Genomic DNA, 19,931 nt, shown 5'->3' on the forward strand with positions numbered 1-19,931 from the left:
GATAGATATCTAATTCCAGGAGGCAGGAATGCAAGCATAGAACAAACACAAAAGGGAGACCGGTGTACGTCATAGTAATGATAAAATAAGATATCTAACACTTTGGGTTGTGCCCATCACATATAGCACGAACACACCTATTGTGGCCTATATTCAAATCAAATCAAATTTTATTGACCAACTATAGCTGTTATAAGAGTGAACATTTTGAAATTGTATTAAAAAATTTGAAAACTTTAATATATATATATATGTTTATCTCCACTATAACCATAACACAGAATGATATGGTTGGACTACAATCCTGCTAAATCTAGTACTATAATGATATCAACTATAAACCAGAAAGATAAATTAAAGGCAGCATTCGCAGCATAAACACTTAATGAGACTGTTACTCACAACGTAGGAAGTTCTCCTATCACTTTAGAGAAAAATAGTAGTCCATCCGTGATGAACCACCGCCACCATGCGGATCGTCCATAGCCTACCACGCTACTCAATTTGTTCTGCCTCAACGACGTCCGCGACACACTTTTTTGCCTCATTTGCGTCTGTGAAACGACGTAGTGATCCTCTCACAGTAACCCAGAACACGGCAGGATATTGTAACAAGTATTTCAGTCCCCGTTTCATGCACATACAGTGGGGGGAAAAAGTATTTAGTCAGCCACCAATTGTGCAAGTTCTCCCACTTAAATACCATTCCATTCCACCATAATTTGCAAATAAATTCATAAAAAATGCTACAATGTGATTTTCTGGCATTTTTTTTCTCAAATTGTCTGTCATAGACGTGTATCTATGATGAAAATTACAGGCCTCTCTCATCTTTTTAAGTGGGAGAACTTGCACAATTGGTGGCTGACTAAATACTTTTTTTCCCCACTGTATGGCTCACCTCCGTGAACGCAATTCTCTTGTCCTGAACCTCCTTGGAAAAGTCAGGGAAAAACTCCACCTTTGCCCCTTTCCAGTGAAAAGTGAAATTTCTTTTGCTCTGAGCCGGACCTTCTCCCTGTCGGTGTATCGTAAGAATTTCAGCAGGAGGCCGGGGGTTGCGTGGGGCTGGTCCTGGGCGCAGTGTCGTCGGTGTCCGATGTGTTCTCTCGATGGTCATGTTGTTAACATCCTCCAGTGTGTCCTCAAATAGATACCGTAAAATGTCTTTCGCACAATCCACCGTATTTATGTGGATTTCGGGAACCCCTCTGATCCGAAGTGTGTTTCTCCGACTGTAATTTTTCGATCACAGTCTCCATTTTTTTAACAGTGTCTTTTAGGCGGGTGTTCTTGTCCTCCAATGTTCATATCCTCTCTTCTGCATTTGTAACTTGGTTGTCGAGAGTGTCCACTTGTATTTTCAGTGCCCTAACTGTATGTTTTATTTCAGCCACATCTTCACCCACTTTCGCAATTTTCTCTTCGAGATTTTTGTAAATTTAGCTAATCTCCTTTAGAACTGGGTCATCTGTCTGTTCTTCCGCTGCACCATCGAGAGCATCCTGTTCTTCTCCGCCATTTTCCTTGCTAGCAGCAGCTGCAGGTAGAGACTACATTTTCGTGTTTGTTGTCAAAAGTGTGCGTTTTGTGCGTTTCTAACTCGTTTTTCCATGTAACCGATATCTTGGACAATTAGTTAACAAAATGTGTAACTAGGCGTTGAATAATTAGTTAAAATATAGTTGGAGCTACACAGCCTCTTTAGTTAGCTGCTGCTCTTCGCCACATCGTCTCCGGAAGTCCTATGATCCATTATTGATGTCACTTGTTAAATCCACTTTAATCAGTGTAGATGAAGGGGAGGAGACAGGTTAACAAATGATTTTTAAGCCTTGAGACAATAGAGACATGGATTGTGTATGTGTGCCATTCAGAGGGTGAATGTGCAAGACAAAAGATTTAAGTGCCATTGAATGGGGTATGGTAGTAGGTGCCAGGCGCACCGGTTTGAGTGTCTCAAGAACTGCAATGCTGCTGGGTTTTTCACGCTCAACAGTTTCCCGTGTGTATCAAGAATGGTCCACCACCCAAATGACATCCAGCCAACTGAAACAACTGTGGGAAGCATTGGAGCCAACACGAGCCAGCATCCCTGTGGAACGCTTTTGACACCTTGAAGAGTCCATGCCCTGACGAATTGAGGCTGTTCTGAGGGCAAAAAAAGGGGTGCAACTCAATATTAGGAAGATGTTCATAATGTTTTGTACACTCAGTGTATTTTGGACCCAGATTTATTCACCTTCTGCACCTGTAAATAAATAAATAAATACCACCATTTTAATTTACAGCTGAATCCTGCCTGACTCCTATCTTACAGATATCAGTACTGGCTGGCTTACCCTTCCTCTTAGACTTTGATTGCTGTTTTCCTGATATGGATATATTTTTCTTTCTATTTTTGGTTTGTTATATATTAATAAATTTTACTCTGTTTTCTATTGAATCTTTTATTTTATGCACCTTTGAGATTATTCTTGTAATGAAAAGCACATTAAAATGTAATACATTATTATTACTATTTTTAGATAGTCTGACTTGTTTTTATGTCTGTGTTAAAGTGTCAAAGAGTTAAAGTGTAGTCTAGTCAGGAGTTAAAGTGTAGTCTAGTCAAGTGTTAAAGTGTAGTCTAGTCAAGTGTTAAAGTGTAGTCTAGTCAAGTGTTAAAGTGTAGTCTAGTCAAGTGTTAAAGTGTAGTCTAGTCAGGAGTTGAAGTGTAGTCTAGTCAAGTGTTAAAGTGTAGTCTAGTCAAGTGTTAAAGTGTAGTCTAGTCAGGAGTTGAAGTGTAGTCTAGTCAAGTGTTAAAGTGTAGTCTAGTCAAGTGTTAAAGTGTAGTCTAGTCAAGTGTTAAAGTGTAGTCTAGTCAAGTGTTAAAGTGTAGTCTAGTCAAGTGTTAAAGTGTAGTCTAGTCAAGTGTTAAAGTGTAGTCTAGTCAAGTGTTAAAGTGTAGTCTAGTCAAGTGTTAAAGTGTAGTCTAGTCAAGTGTTAAAGTGTAGTCTAGTCAGGAGTTAAAGTGTAGTCTAGTCAAGTGTTAAAGTGTAGTCTAGTCAAGTGTTAAAGTGTAGTCTAGTCAAGTGTTAAAGTGTAGTCTAGTCAAGTGTTAAAGTGTAGTCTAGTCAAGTGTTAAAGTGTAGTCTAGTCAAGTGTTAAAGTGTAGTCTAGTCAAGTGTTAAAGTGTAGTCTAGTCAAGTGTTAAAGTGTAGTCTAGTCAAGTGTTAAAGTGTACAGTCTGATATGAAAAGCTTAATCATCACAGGCATTGACAACTCTACGATGACATAATTGATAAGCGCGTTGGGGACGAACTGAAAAGATTACAGGATTGATTCCTCTGCTCTTGTCTCTTTTCCTCGAAGGGCATCATGTCATTTCCCGTTTCTGAAAGCACACAGAGGCTAAGAGACGTCAACATGTTAGTCCTTTAGCAGACGCTCTCATCCAAAGTGATTTACTGTCATTGGGGAAGGAGTGACATTACACAGAGCAGCAAAGTTACCTTGTCAGTTGTCATAAGCATAATCTTTTTTGTTTTGTTTTGTTTTTAGTCCTTTAGCTCTTCTCCAGCGCTACAGCAGTTTCAGTACTTTCTCATTCTTTCGTACTGGTCCCCCCGTGGGAATCAAACCCGCAACCCTGGTGCTGCAAGCACCATGCTCTACCAACACAACCACACTGAACTATGATGGTTGTCATGAAGGGTTATATCAATCTTATGACAGTGTTATGAAGGTGTTACGTCATGCAAGACTTTGAAATTGGAAAGTTGTTCACTCTGAATGTGTTTGGATTAAAGAGGACTTCAGTGTAATGCTTACTGGAGAATGATGGACGTAGGAAGTTTACAGCTTTCATTATGCGTGGCAGAAAATAGCTCATGTCTGGTGAAGAAAGAGGTAGTGTGGGTCAAAACATTGTTCGGTTTTTCAAAATGATTTGGGAACAATAAGACAATTCTCTCACCTTCTTTACTCTGCTGAGTCTGTCTCCAGGTGAAGATCTTGTCCAGAGGTACGTATTCAGACCGACGGTACCCCTTACGCCTCTCCTCCCACGACATTTTCAACACTCTGTCTGTAAGGGAGAATAAATAGTCCATTTTAGAACAAAATAGTCAATTTAAGTAACAATATAACAAATATGTTTTCATCATACAAAACAAATTAGTGAGTTTGGCACAGACAAAATCGTCAATTTTAGAACAAAGTTTTCTTCACACAGACACATTTTTGTGAGTGAATATTACTGGCAAAGATGTCAGGTAATATGAAGTATTAAGTAGGACATGAATAGAAGTTTTCAAGTTGAAAAAAATATTAAACAAGACTTGAAATAAGTGACACGTTGTTCAGGTGAAGCTGAGCTAAGAATATCATAGTATGGAAGAGCCAGTCTGGACAGCCAGGCTCAGAATATTGATGCAGCACCAGAGAAAAGTGTGGAGAGTGAGATGAGATGAGGTGAGCTGGGTTCCCAGATTGCTCCTGGGCAAATTGTATTTTCTCTGATGATAGCAACATTGATACATGTTGTCAACACTTCTTCTACTTTCCTGTATTTAATGCAGTGTTTTTAATACCTGCCAGTGATATATGGGGAAAAAAAGGTTTATTCATTTATTCAATCATACATTGATTCATACATTCATTTGAAAGTGGTGTTTGGGGGTATAGTGTCTCTCTCTCTCTCTCGCTCTCGCTCTCTCTCTCTCTCTCTCTCTCTCTCTCTCTCTCTCTCTCTCTCTCTCTCTCTCTCTCTCTCTCTCTCTCTCTCTCTCTCTCTCTCTCTCTCTCTCTCTCTCTGTCTCTCTGGCTATCAATTCAATTCAATTTCAATTTAAGGGCTTTATTGGCATGGGAAACGTGTGTTAACATTGCCAAAGCAAGTGAAGTAGATAGTAGGGGTGTAACGATCCATCTACTACATCGATGTATCGATTTATATTCATATGATCCAACTACATCGATCTGTGCTCGGCGAGTTGGCCTTTTGGACAACATATATCGATCTAACATTGTTTTAAAATGTAATAAATCGATTGTATCGATACTAGGAAATAACCCATTGGATTTAAGCACGTCAGACTTTATATGGATGTTTTTTCTTAGCACTTTTAATGATAAAGGCTTTAAACATTACTCGATTCAGTCTGCCTATCCGTGACGTCATCGCACCAGCAGCAGCGCAAAGGCGCCAAGACAACAAAACATAGCTTGGCGGATGACAGAGGAGAAGCCGACGAGCGAGAAATTATCAAGCCACCATTGCGGTCCTTACAAGAAACAGGAATCTAGGAAACTTCACCTGCACTGTCCAGTATCCAGGTATTTATTTCAGTCACACTGGTTGAATTTTTGGCTAAAAGGTTACTGAATCGATTTCAAGTCACTGAATCGTTTCGGATCGTATCGTTCTAAATGAACCAATATCGTCCTTGAATCGTATCGACAACCACGAATCGTGATACAAATCGAATCGTTGTTAAAACGAATCGTTACACCCCTAGTAGATAGTAAACAAAAGTGAAATAAACAATAAATATTAACAGTAAACATTACACTCAGAAGTTTCAAAAGAATAAAGACATTTCAAATGTCATATTATGTGTATATACAGTGTTGTAACAATGTGCAAATAGTTAAAGTACAAATGGGAAAATAAATAAACATAAATATGGGTTGTATTTACAATGGTGTTTGTTCTTCATTGGTTGCCCTTTTCTTGTGGCAACAGGTCACAAATCTTGCAGCTGTGATGGCACACAGTGGTATTTCACCCAATAGATATGGGAGTTTATCAAAATTGGGTTTGTTTTCGAATTCTTTGTGGATCGCTGTAATCTGAGGGAAATATGTGTCTCTTATATGGTCATACATTTGGCAGGAGGTTAGGAAGTGCAGCTCAGTTTCCACCTCATTTTGTGGGCAGTGTGCACATAGCCTGTCTTCTCTTGAGAGCCAGGTCGGCCTACGGTGGCCTTTCTCAATAGCAAGGCTATGCTCACTAAGTCTGTACATAGTCAAAGCTTTCCTTAAGTTTGGGTCAGTCACAGTGGTCAGGTATTCTGCCACTGTGAACTCTCTGTTTAGGGCCAAAAAGCATTCTAGTTTGCTCTGTTTTTTTGTTTGTTCTTTCCAATTCTTTCCAAGTAATTCTCTTTTAGTTTTCTCATGATTTGGTTGGGTCTAATTGTGTTGTTGTTGTTGTTGTTGTCCTGGGGCTCTGTGGGGTCTGTTTGTATTTGTGAACAGAGCCCCAGGACCAGCTTACTTAGGGGACTCTTCTCCAAGTTCATCTCTCTGTAGGTGATGGCTTTGTTATGGAAGGTTTGGGAATCGCTTCCTTTTAAGTGGTTATAGAATTTAACGGCTCTTTTCTGGATTTTGATCATTAGCGGGTATTGGCCTAATTCTGCTCTGCATGCATTATTTGGTGTTTTACGTTGTACACGGAGGATGTTTTTGCAGAATTCTGCATGCAGAGTCTCAATTTGGTGTTTGTCCCATTTTGTGAATTCTTGGTTGGTGAGCGGACCCCAGACCTCACAACCATAAAGGGCAATGGGTTCTATAACTGATTCAAGTATTTTTAGCCAGATCCTAATTGGTATGTCAAATGTTATGTTCCTTTTGATGGCATAGAAGGCCCTTCTTGCCTTGTCTCTCAGATAGTTCACAGCTTTGTGGAAGTTACCTGTGGCGCTGATGTTTAGGCCGAGGTATGTTTAGTTTTTTGTGTGCTCTAGGGCAACGGTGTCTAGATGGAATTTGTATTTGTGGTCCTGGCAACTGGACCTTTTTTGGAACACCATTATTTTTGTCTTACTGAGATTTACTGTCAGGGCCCAGGTCTGACAGAATCTGTGCAGAAGATATAGGTGCTGCTGTAGGCCCTCCTTGGTTGGTGACAGAAGCACCAGATCATCACCAAACAGAAGACATTTGACTTCAGATTCTAGTAGGGTGAGGCCGGGTGCTGCAGACTGTTCTAGTGCCCTCGCCAATTCGTTGATATATATGTTGAAGAGTGTGGGGCTTAAACTGCATCCCTGTCTCACCCCACGGCCCTGTGGAAAGAAATGTGTGTGTTTTTTTGCCAATTTTAACCGCACACTTGTTGTTTGTGTACATGGATTTTATAATGTCGTATGTTTTTCCCCCAACCCCACTTTCCATCAATTTTTATAGCAGACCCTCATGACAAATTGAGTCAAAAGCTTTTTTGAAATCAACAAAGCATGAGAAGACTTAGACTTTGTTTGTCAATTAAGGTGTGCAGGGTGAATACGTTGTCTGTCGTACGGTAATTTGGTAAAAAGCCAATTTGACATTTGCTCAGTACATCTATCTCTCTCTCTCTCCGTCTCTCCGTCTATATCTCTGTATATCTATCTCTCTAGCTCTCTGTCTCTCTTAATCTCTCTCAGTGTCTCTGTCAAAAAGATAATAGAAAATACTACAAAGTTTGTAACTGACAATACAAAGCAGTTCTGAATAGGTCAGTGTCTGCTCTCTCTCTCTCTCTCTCTCTCTCTCTCTCTCTCTCTCTCTCTCTCTCTCTCGTGTGTCTCCCTGTTCTTCTCTGTCTCTCTCACTCGCTCACACGCTCTTTATTTATTTATCTTTCTCCCCCCCGTTCTACTCTCTCTGTCTCTATCTCTGTCTCTGTCTCTGTCTCTCTCTGTCTTTCTCTCCCTGTATGGTTAAAACAGTTCAGCCTTTCTCTGCCATTCCCAAGGCTGCATGTAGTTTTATTCTACATGAATGACTGAAGGAAAGATAACGTTTTTTAGCAGGTCCTTAAACACAATAGTGCTCTTTGGTCTACACCGCTACAACAATCTATCGCTCTCACAAACCGACACTTTTACCGGACCCCTTATTACTTATACATACAATGTGAGGAGAGAGGATAGTCTGGTCTGCATTAATATTCATTAGTAACAAAAAGTGTGTTATTTCAGATCTTTCATTCCTTCAGACATTGTTCTACCAGTCATCTCTATTTATACTGTGGGTGAAGCAAAGGTGAGTAGTCAGTTAAAAGAGTGCACATGGCATACTTACAGAGCAGGAAAGATGTTAGTCTACATCATCGTTTCCGAAACTCGTTTTGTTTTTTGCCCTATCACTACACAGCTGATTAAAAAATAATTCAAGCTTAATGATGACTTAATTATTTGAATCAGCAGTGTAGTGCTAGGGCAAAAACCAAAATGTGGAACGAGCGGGCCCTCATCGACCGCTTCCGGTGCAGCCTGCGAGAGGACATCCGAGGGAGCTAGCCTGCCGGGATACCACGTTGACTTTCAACCAGCTGGTGGACATGGGCCATCCGGTTGGACAACCTGCTGGCTTCAAGAGGACGTCCTGGAAGGGGCCTGCCCGTTTCAACCCCCCTTCAACCCGGATGACGTTCCGATGGAGCTGGGTGGTGCAGCGATCCGGGAGAGCGGAGGACGGGCAGCTCCAGAGTCACTCTTGTGGCACGAGAGGACATTCTGCTGCACGCTGTCATCAGCGTTCTTTTTGGGTCTGGAGGCGGCAGGCAGGGCACTCTCGCATCACCCCAGGTAGCAAAAACCCACACTCGTTCAGAGCCCTCTGCTGCGCACTTTACTATACCATGTCCACTTCCCTGATTACACGGTAGTTCCCCAGTGTAAGGCGCGGGTCGATTTAGGCGCAGCTGGGAACTTTATGGACAGGTCGTTAGCTCATAGTCTAGGTATCACGTTGGTTCCCCCAATTCATTCCACTGCCCATCGAAGCAATTGACAGTCGACCATTAGGGTCAGGGTTCGTTAGGGAAGTTACAGCACCAGTCACGATGCGTGTCCGAGAAAGGGACGAGCGGAAGACAGCATTCAGCACAAACCACGGGGCATTATGAATACCTGGTGAGTCTTCCAGTCCTTTGTGAACGAGGTGTTTCGGGACATGCTTGGTCGCGGTGTGGTGGTCTACATTGGCCGACTCCAACCATGGTAAAGGAGGTGCAGCGCTTTATTGGCTTTTGCCAATTACTATTGGAGGTTTATCCGGGGCTTTGACAAGGTCGCAGCTCCCATCACCTCTCTGTTGAAGGGTGGGCCGTCCCGGCTCAGCTGGTCTGCTGAGGCTGACAGGGCTTTCAGTAACCTGAGGGCTCTGTTCACCTCAGCCCCGGTGCTGGCCCATCCCGATCCATCACTACCGTTCGTAGTGGACGTGGATGCGTCCGAGGTAGGGATTGGCGCTGTCCTATCTCAACGCTCGGGCGCTCCACCCAAGCTCCGCCCCTGTGCCTTCTTCTTCAAGAAGCTCAGCCCGGCGGAGCAGAACTATGACGTTGGTGATCGGGAGCTGTTGGCTGTTATCAGAGCCCTGACCGTGTGGAGGCACTGGCTCGAGGGGGCGAAACACCCTTTCCTCGTCTGGACTGACCACCGTAACCTGGAGTACATCCGGATAGCGAGGAGGCTGAACCCTCGCCAGGCCAGGTGGGCCCTGTTCTTCACTTACAATGTCCTACATACCGGGTACAAAGAACGTGAAGGCAGACGCACTCTCACGGCTGTACGACACAGAGGAGAGGCCCATAGACAACACCCACATACTCCCGGCCTCCTGCATTGTGGTGCCGGTAGTGTGGGTGATGAACGCAGACATAGAGCGGGCATTACGCAGAGAGCCATCTCCACCTCAGTGCCCAGCTGGGCTGCGGTACGTGCCGTCTCTTGTCCGTGACCGTCTGATCTATTGGGCACACACGTCCCCCTCCTCTGGTCACCCAGGTATCGGCTGTACAGTGCGCTGCCTGACCGGGAGGTACTGGTGGCCTACCTTGGCTAAGGACGTGAGGGTGTATGTCTCCTCCTGCTCGGTGTGTGCCCAGAGTAAGACACCTAGGCACCTCCCAGCTGGTAAGTTAAATCCCTTACCAGTTCCACAACGGCCATGGTCGTATTGACTTTCTCATTGATCTTCCTCTCTCTCAGGGCAACACCACCATCCTGGTCGTTGTGGACCGCTTTCTAAAGCCTGCCGCCTCCTTCCTCTGCCCGGTCTCCCCACGGCCCTGCAGAGGCCCTGTTTCCTCACGTCTTCCGGCACTACGGGGTGCCCTCCCTCCCCACCTACCTACAATTGTAGTCGGAAGTTTACATACACCTTAGCCAAATACATTTAAACTCTGTTTTTCACAATTCCTGACATTTAATCCTAGTAAAAATTCATTGTCTTAGGTAAGTTAGGATCACCACTTTATTTTAAGAATGTGAAATGTCAGAATAATAGTAGAGAGAATTATTTATTTAAGCTTTTATTTCTTTCATCACATTCCCAGTGGGTGAGAAGTTTACATACACTCAATTAGTATTTGGTAGCGTTGCCTTTAAATTGTTTAACTTGGGTCAAACGTGTCGGGTAGCCTTCCACAAGCTTCCCACAATAAGTTGGGTGAATTTTGGCCCATTCCTCCTGCCAGAGCTGGTGTAACGGAGTCAGGTTTGTAGGCCTCCTTGCTCGCACATGCTTTTTTTTTCAGTTTTGCCCACACATTTTCTATAGGATTGAGGTCAGGGCTTTGTGATGGCCACTCCAATACCTTGACTTTGTTGTCCTTAAGCCATTTTGCCACAACTTTGGAAGTATGCTTGGGGTCATTGTTCATTTGGAAGACCCATTTACGACCAAGCTTTAACTTCCTGACTGATGTTTTGAGATGTTGCTTCAATATATCCACATAATTTTCCTTCCTCATGATGCCATCTATTTTGTGAAATGCACCAGTCCCTCCTGCAGCAAAGCACCCCCACAGCATGATGCTGCCACCCCCGTGCTTGGGATGGTGTTCTTCGGCTTGCAAGCAACCCCCTTTTTCCTCCAAACATAACGATGGTCATTATGGCCAAACAGTTCTATTTTTGTTTTATCTGACCAGAGGACATATCTCCAAAAAGTACGATCTTTGTCCCCATGTGAAGTTGCAAACCGTAGTCTGGCTTTGTTATGGCGGTTTTGGAGCAGTGGCTTCTTCCTTGCTGAGCAGCCTTTCAGGTTATGTCGATATAGGACTCATTTTACTGTGGATATAGATACTTTTGTACCTGTTTCCTCCAGCATCTTCACAAGGTCCTTTGCTGTTGTTCTGGTTTTGATTTGCACTTTTTTGCACCAAAGTACGTTCATCTCTAGGAGACAGAACGCGTCTCCTTCCTGAGCAGTATAATGGTGTGGGAACACCCTCTCTCTCCCATCGCTCCATGGTGCGCAGCACGCGATCCATGGCCGTGCCCTGAGTGTGCAGCATCGTCGCATGCTGCTGGACGAGCTCCTCCACCGGTACCGGTAGGCCTTGAAATACATCCACAGGTACACCTCCAATTGAATCAAATGGTGTCAAGTAGCCTATCAGAAAGCTTCTAAAGCCATGACATCATTTTCTGGAATTTTCCAAACTGTTTAAAGGCACAGTCAATTTAGTGTATATAAACTTCTGACCCACTGGAATTGTGATACAGTGAATTATAAATAAAATAATCTGTCTGTAAACAATTGTTGGAAAAATTACTTGTGTCATGCACAAAGTAGATGTCCTAACCGACTTGCCAAAACTAAATATAGTTTGTTAACAAGAAATGTGTGGAGTGGTTGAAAAACGAGTTTTAATGACTCCAACCTAAGTGTATGTAAACTTCCGACTTCAACTGTACCTACCTACCTATCTATTCTTCCATCTATATATCTATCTAACTACCTACCTATCTCCCTTTCTGTCTACCTATCTACAGTGCCTTCAGAAAGTATTCACACCCCTTAACTTTTTCCACATTTTGTTGTGTTCCAAAGTGGGATTAAAATGGATTTAATTGTCATTTTTTTTGTCAACGAAGTACACAAAATATTCGTAATGTCAAAGTGGAAGAAAAATTCTAACATTTGTTACAAAAAAAATGAAAAATAAAACACTAACACTGTATATCCTGATTAGATAAGTATTCAACCCCTTGAGTCAATACATGTTAGCAAGGGCGCAACTTTAACTGGGGACAGGAAATTGCATTTTTGTCCCCCCCAGTTTTATCATTGGAATGTGATACAAAACGACGCAATGGTGTGCTTTAGGACCATGCGGACACCTCTAAGCGGTCGGGTAGACTGTTTGGAGTGTTTATCCGACTGGATAAAAAAATTAAAAAATAATGTTGCACCCCTGCATGTTAGAATCACCTTTTGCAGTGATTACAGCTGTGAGTCTTTCTGGGTAAGTCTCTAAGAGCTTTGCACACCTGGATTGTGCAACATTTGCCCTTTATAAGTTCTGTCAAATTGGTTGTTGATCATTGTCAGAACAACCATTTTCACGTTTTGCCATAGATTTTCAAGCAGATTTAAGTCAAAACTGTAACTTAGCCACTCAGGAACATTCCCTGTATTCTTGGTAAGCAACTCCAATGTAAATAATAAATAGGTCATTTAGCAGACGCTCTTATCCAGAGCGACTTACAGGAGCAATTAGGGTTAAGTGCCTTGCTCAAGGGCACAGACAGATTTTTCACCTAGTCGGCTCGGGGATTAGAACCAGCGACCTTTCGGTTACTGGCACAACGCTCTTAACCACTAAGCTACCTGTACCTGTAGATTTGGCCTTGTGTTTCAGGTTATTGTTTTGCTGAAAGGTGAACTAATCTCCCAGTGTCTGGTGGAAAGCAGACTGAACCAGGATTTCCTCTAGGATTTTGCCTGTGCTTACCTCCATTCCATTTCTTTTTTTATCCTGAAAAACTCCCCAGTCCTTAATGATTACAAGCATACCCATAACATGATGCAGCCACCACTATGCTTGAAAATATGGAGAGTGGTACTCAGTAATGTGTTCTATTGGATTTGCTCCAAACATAACACGTCATATTCAGGACAAAAAGTGAATTGCTTTGCCACATTTTTATGCAGTATTACTCTAGTGCCTTGTTGCAAACAGGATGCATGTTTTGGAATATTTTTATTCTGTACAGGCTTCCTCCTTTTCACTCTGTCAATTAGGTTAGTATTGTCGAGTAACTACAATTTTGTTGATCCATCCTCAGTTTTCTCCTATATTTAGCCATTAAACTCTATAACTTTTGAAAGTCACCATTGGCCTCATGGTGAAATCCCTGATCGGTTTCCTTCCTCTCCGGCAACTGAGTTAGGAAGGACGCCTGTATCTTTGTAGTGACTGGGTGTATTAATACACCATCCAAAGTGTAATTAATAACTTCACCATGCTCAAAGGGATATTCAATGTCTGCTTTTTATTTTAATTTTTACCCATCTACCAATAGGTGCACTTCTTTGTGAGGCATTGGAAAACCTCTATGTCATTCATTCTAACAGGTGAACTTGCAGAAATGCACGGCCTAGTGGACAAGGCTAGAGTAGCTGCTTTATTAAAGTCCACAAGAGCAACGTGGTGTGTGTGTGTGTGTGTGTGTGTGTGTGTCAGTGTGTGTGTGTGTCTCTCTCTCTGTGTGTGTGTGTGTGTGTGTGTGTGTGTGTGTGTGTGTGTGTGTCTCTGTGTGTGTGTGTGTTAAACTTGGGCTACTGTTATGACAGCGGCGGTGTAAATTATGGTACGTTTGTCTAGCATGGTTCGGTACAAGGCAAAGGCACAGACGCATACTGCTTAGCGCAACATCTGCAGCGGCTCTCATACAGTGTGTCGGGATGCTGTCTGTAGCCCTATAATAAGTGGTTTATAATAAACAGCAGGTGTTCACAGATATCCTGGACAGTCAGAAAGATATCGCAGACAGATGAAGCTGTGAAAGCACGGGAGACACGGAGAGAGATTATGACACATATTGATTCTAGTGGTGCCCAACACCAAAATAAGACTTCTTACCTTTCTCTGTCTTCCAGTCCTTCTTCTTTTTGTTCATGGTGCGGTGCTGATTGGACTTGGAGTTCGTGTTTTTTGACAGTGGCAACCCCAGACTCACAGAGTATGGTAGGACCGGGGAACTGAAATAGAAAGTAAAAAACAACCCCGGAGCTAGTAGCTGAACCCACGACGTCTCTCTCACCTTTGAAGAAGCTGTCAGATTTCTATGGACTTCAGTATGGCAGGCTCCATGCAACCTAGCTTGACGAGCCCCGTAAATTACTATGTGTGTTGGGAATCACGGCCAAGCGATTGGTTGTCGAAGACAAGGAAGTGGGTGTGCGATAGGACCGCCTGATGTGGCAGTCAGATAATAAATAAAAGGTACAAGCGTCGTGAGGTAGGGTAGGTTGATTCCGGAGCGGATCGTTCTACTCCGCCGCTCGGCGTGCGGGGTGATCGGGTAGAAATGCCACGGCTGTACGGCTGTCAATCTGGACGGCAGGATAGATGATGAGGATGGGGGAGAAAAGGGAGAATGCTTTGAGGAGAGGTGAGAGTAGTACGTTCTGTAGGCTAGTGAAGGACAATTCGCAAATTGATTCTTTTTACACAAAACTTTTTTGTAGCAGCGTGAAAGGTTTTGCTACATTGTTGCAAATCACAGCAATGTTCGCACGTTGTTCGTCATATTTGTTCATCGTAATAAACCATATTAATAAAACACATCTTAACTAGCCTAAAGCAATAGTTTTGTAAAGGGGCTTTGCACTTTTGCAGTTTCATTTTCGATTCTCGACAGATTCTAGCAAGCAGCTGGGCTACATTGTCACTATGAAACATTGTATTGTGAAAAATAAACATTGCGGAAATCATGAAAACGAAACATTGTAGCAACCCGCACAGTAAACGTGGGTTAGACTCTGCCATGGAATCGGAAAAGAAAACAAAGAACACAGTGTCAAAAGTGACAAGAAAATGTAATCTCTCTCTTTCAAGTTTCGAATACGTTTTATTCATCCTTTATTATGGCTACAAACAAACAAACACAAACCCACATTTTTATAAATATTTGTGTCTCTTATATTCTCTCTTGTCTTTTACATTAGACAATGTTCCGTCTGTCTGTCTGTCTGGATCGATTACCATAGTAACCGTATAACTTTCAATGGGGTAATAAACCAGCCAAGTAGAAACTGACATCCCACTGGGCACAGATGTCAGTTCAACGTCTAGTTCTGGTATACATATTGTTATTATTTGTTTTAGGATCCCCATTAGTCGACAGCTAGTCTTACTGGCGGCCAACACATAACAAAAAAAATACATTACAGTCAAAATACATTACAATTGACATACATTTTAAAATATTAACATGTAGCGTAAATGTGTGTGCATGTGCGTGTGGGTGCATCTATCAGTTACACATACATGTTTCAAGTTTTATTAAAGCCAATTTATGCTTGGTCTGTAAATGTGGTCGGAGTTCTCTGTATAGGATGAGTGTGACGAAATTGCAGAGCCTCCGGTGGCATGCAGCTGCCAAATTGAGCTCTGTACTGCATCACCATGCGTCTCCCAAATGTTTTAACAATGCAGAGGGCTCCATATAGCTCCATATAGACATGATTGGTTGACCGTAGGTGGGGGCGGGAGGTCCTGTATAAACACAAACTCACTTCCTTCACAACTTCCTTCACAACAGCTCAGCACTGCTCCTCAAAGCAAAAGCACAAGACGTATGAATGCCCTGAGCTGCAGAGGCCGTATCACCAGCACCACCGTAAAATGCTGCACGGCCAGTACCGATGTCGGATTAACCATGCAGCGCCTTTTCGTAGGGAGGGTGTGATGCAATTACGGAGCCGCCAGAGGATTGCAGAGGCCAAATCAAGCTAGGTACCGCATTGCCATGCGCCTCCCAAATTGTTTAACAATGCGGAGGGCTCCATATAACGCTGCATTGATATGATTGGTTGACGGTGAAGGTGGGAGGTCCTGTATAAACACAAATTCAGTGGTTAAATGTACTTTAGTAAAACTACTTTATAGTACTACTTAAGTAGTTTTTTGGGGGGGTTCTGTACTTTACTATTTATATTTTTACTACTTTTACTTTTACTTCACTACATTCCTAAAGAAAATAATGGACTTTTTACTTCATACATTTTCCCTGACACTCAAAAGTACTCGTTACAGTTTGACAGGTAAATGGTCCAATTCACACACTTATCAAGAGAACATCCCTTACATGGTCATCCCTACTGCCTCTGATCTGGCAGACTCATTAAACACAAATGCTTTGTTTGTAAATGATGTCTGAGTGTTGGAGTGTGCCCCTGGCTATCTGTCAATAAAAATATAAATTAAATTGTGCCATCTGGTTTGTTTAATACAAGGAATTTGAAATGATTTATACTTTTACTTTTACTTTTGATACTTAAGCATATTTAAAACCAAATACTTTTAGACTTTTACTCAAGTAGTATTTTACTGGATGACTTTCACTTTTGCTTGAGTCAATTTCTATTAAGGTATCTTTACTTTTACTCAAGTATGACAATTTAGCACTTTTTCCACCACTGCTCACTTCCTTGACAACAGCCGTGCGCTGCTCTGCGAAGCGCAAGAAGTATCAATGCCCTGACTTCTGCAGAGGCCGTATCACCGCTGCACGGTCAATGCAGATGTCGGATTGACCATGTGGCGCCTTTCAGTGGTACAGTACATTCGGAAAGTATTCAGACCTCTTCCCTTTTTCCACATTTTGTTACGTTACAGCCTTATTCTAAAGTGGATTATTATTATTTTTAATCCCTCATCAATCTACACACACTACCGCATGATGACACAGCAAAAACAGGTTTAGACATTTTTTGCAAATGTATTAAAAATAAAAATGTTAAAATCAAACGTACAGAAGTATTCAGACCCTTTACTATGAGACTCGAAATTGAGCTTAGGTGCATCCTGTTTCCATTGATCATCCTTGATGTTTCTACAACTTGATTGGAGTCCACCTGTGGTAAATTCAATTGATTAGACATGATTTGGAAAGGAACAGACCTGTCTATATAAGGTCCCACAGTTGACAGTGCATGTCAGAGCAAAAACCAAGCTATGAGGTTGAAGGAATTGTCCGTAGAGCTCCGAGACAGGATTGTGTCGAGGCACAGATCTGGGGAAGGGTACAGAAACATTTGCAGCATTGAAGGTCCCCAAGAACACAGTGGCCTTGATCATTCTTAAATGGAAGAAGTTTGGGACCACCAAGACACTTCCTAGAGCTGGCCTCCCGGCCAAACTGAGCAATCAGGGGAGAAGGGCATTGGTCAGGGAGGTGACCAAAAACCCGATGGTCACTCTGACAAAGCTCCAGAGTTACTCTGTGGAGATGGGAGAACCTTCCAGAAGGACAACCATCTCTGCAGCACTCCACCAATCAGGCCTTTATGGTAGAGTGGCCAGACGGAAGCCACTCCTCAGTAAAAGGCACATGACAGCCCACTTGGAGTTTGTCAAAAGGCACCAAAAGGACTCTCAGACGATGAGAAACAAGATTCTCTGGTCTGATGAAACCAAGATTGAACTCTTTGGCCTGAATGCCAAGCGTCACGTCTGGAGGAAACCTGGCACCATCCCTATGGTGAAGCATGGTGGTGGCAGCATCATGCTGTGGGGATGTTTTTCAGCGGCAGGGACTGTGAGACTAGTCAGGATCGAGGGCAAGATGAACGGAGCAAAGTACAGAGAGATCCTTGATGAAAACCTGCTCCAGAGCGTTCAGGACCTCAGACTGGGGCAAAGGTTCACCTTCCAACAGGACAACGACCCTAAGCACACAGCCAAGACAACGCAGGAGTGGCTTCGAGACAAGTCTCTGAATGTCCTTGAGTGGCCCAGCCAGAGCCCGGACTTGAACCCGATCTAACATCTCTGGAGAGACCTGAAAATAGCTGTGCAGCGACGCTCCCCGTCCAACCTGACAGAGCTTGAGAGGATCTGCAGAGAAGAATGGGAGAAACTCCCCAAATACAGGTGTGCCAAGCTTGTAGCGTCATACTCAAGAAGGCTGTAACATAACAAAATGTGGAAAAAGTCAAGGGGTCTGAATACTTTCCGAATGCACTGTATACACTGAGTGTACAAAACATTAAGGACACCTGCTCTTTCCATGACATAGACTGACAAGGTGAATCCAGGTGAAAGCTATCATCCCTTATTGATGTCACTTGTTAAATCCACTTCAGTCAGTGTAGATGAAGGGCTTCTTCCAGAGTACCTTCTTCCATATATTTGAGGAGTCTCCCACATGCCTTTTGGCAAACACCAAACGTGTTTGCTTATTTTTTTCTTTAAGCAATGGCTTTTTTTCTGGCCACTCGTCCGTAAAGCCCAGCTCTGTGGAGTGTACGGCTTAAAGTGGTCCTATGGACAGATACTCCAATCTCCGCTGTGGAGCTTTGCAGCTCCTTCAGGGTTATCTTTGGTCTCTTTGTTGCCTCTCTGATTAATGCCATCCTTGCCTGGTCCATGAGTTTTGGTGGGCGGCCCTCTCTTGGCAGGTTTATTGTGGTGCCATATTCTTTCCATTTTTTAATAATGGATTTAATGGTTCTCCGTGGGATGTTCAAAGTTTCTGATATTTTTTTATAACCCAACCCTGATCTCTACTTCTCCACAACTTTGTCCCTGACCCGTTTGGAGAGCTCCTTGGTCTTCATGGTGCCACTTGCTTGGTGGTTCCCCTTGCTTAGTGGTGTTGCAGACTCTGTGGGGGCTTTCAGAACAGGTGTATATATATATATATACTGAGATCATGTGACAGATCATGTGACACTTAGATTGCACACGGGTGGACTTTATTTAACTAATTATGTGACTTCTGAAGGTAATTGGTTGCATCAGACCAAACCAAACCAAACGTTGCTTTGTTATGTATTTTTTTTCTTTACATTTCCCTTAAGAGGGAGTTTTCCCCCAAGTTACCCTAATAGGCTGCAAACAGTGGAGAGAGAGGAGAGGAGAGGAGAGGAAAGGAAAGGAGAAGAGAGAGGGAGAAAGAAAGAGAGAGAGAGAGGAGAAAAGGAGGAGAGAGAGAGAGAGAGAGAGACAGAGAGAGAGAGAGAGAGACAGAGAGAGAGCGAGACAGAATAATAATATGCCATTTAGCAGACGCTTTTATCCAAAGCGACTTACAGTCATGTGTGCATACATTTTTTGTGTATGGGTGGTCCCGGGGATCGAACCCACTACCTTGGCGTTACAAGCGCCGTGCTCTACCAAAAAAAAAAAACTCGAAATCCCCATAAAATTGTTTCAAAAGTTGCTTAAATGTCCACATTTTATACTCTGTTCACCCTCTGGATACAGTAAATCGGCAATGTGATATTTACACAATATAGTTGAAAAAAATGATTATTTTCATATGTATTTATGTATTGATACTTTATTACCTGTAACTGTTGAAACCCCAATCGAGATACTTTTTCTATTGGAGTTCTGTTGTTTGGGATGACTATATAGCCTAGCTCTTTGCCCCAAAACATGATTATTTGGCTCTAAAATAAAATGACCTTGCAATATATTTCAAACAAAATCATATCTGTCTTTTTATCACGGTAAGATTATAGCTCAATCTCCTTTACAAATCACATGATGCATTTTTCACTCATGTCCATCTACCGACATTTCAGAAAATTGATATGTGGCGTTTTTGGAACGATTTTATAAATGTTACAGACTGAACAATAGTCAGATTATTTCTAGTAGACACTAAAACCCACAGAGAGAGAGAGAGAGAAATGAGGAACATCATTTTTTCCCTTCACCGTGAGCAATATGGCCACAGTATGTCCTGATCCCAAGTTAGAGGAGAGCGATTGCATCAAATGGACCTAGAGGGGGAAGGGTGTTATGTGTTTGTACTAGATGAGGGTGGGGTGGGGGGACCTGGCATATCCCAAACAGCAATGTCCAGAGAGAGGGATGAGAGGGGATCATGCCTTCTGTTCGGGGGAAGGCCTGTTGGGTTGGCATCTGTGTCCATACCAGTCTTCAGGACTGTGCAACACAAAATATTGATTTCT

At 42.7% G+C, this 19,931-nt stretch overlaps 1 protein-coding gene across 1 annotated transcript in view; it reads right to left on the reverse strand.

Annotated features, from left to right (window-relative positions):
* Positions 1-14,126, reverse strand: part of LOC311100744 (ADP-ribose glycohydrolase MACROD2-like) — an 80,786-nt gene extending 66,660 nt beyond the window's left edge. The window contains exons 1-3 of the mRNA XM_084141706.1: positions 13,864-14,126; positions 3,961-4,071; positions 3,816-3,878 (exon numbers count right to left, since the gene is read on the reverse strand). Coding sequence (XP_083997832.1) covers positions 3,816-3,878; positions 3,961-4,071; positions 13,864-13,900 — 211 coding nt within the window. The 5' untranslated portion in view covers positions 13,901-14,126. The remainder of the gene's footprint in view (positions 1-3,815; positions 3,879-3,960; positions 4,072-13,863) is intronic.
* Between the last annotated feature and the right edge of the window lie 5,805 nt (positions 14,127-19,931).

The sequence above is a fragment of the Coregonus lavaretus genome (genome assembly GCF_964263955.1).
Source record: "Coregonus lavaretus genome assembly, chromosome: 25".
NCBI classification, from domain to species: domain Eukaryota; kingdom Metazoa; phylum Chordata; class Actinopteri; order Salmoniformes; family Salmonidae; genus Coregonus; species Coregonus lavaretus.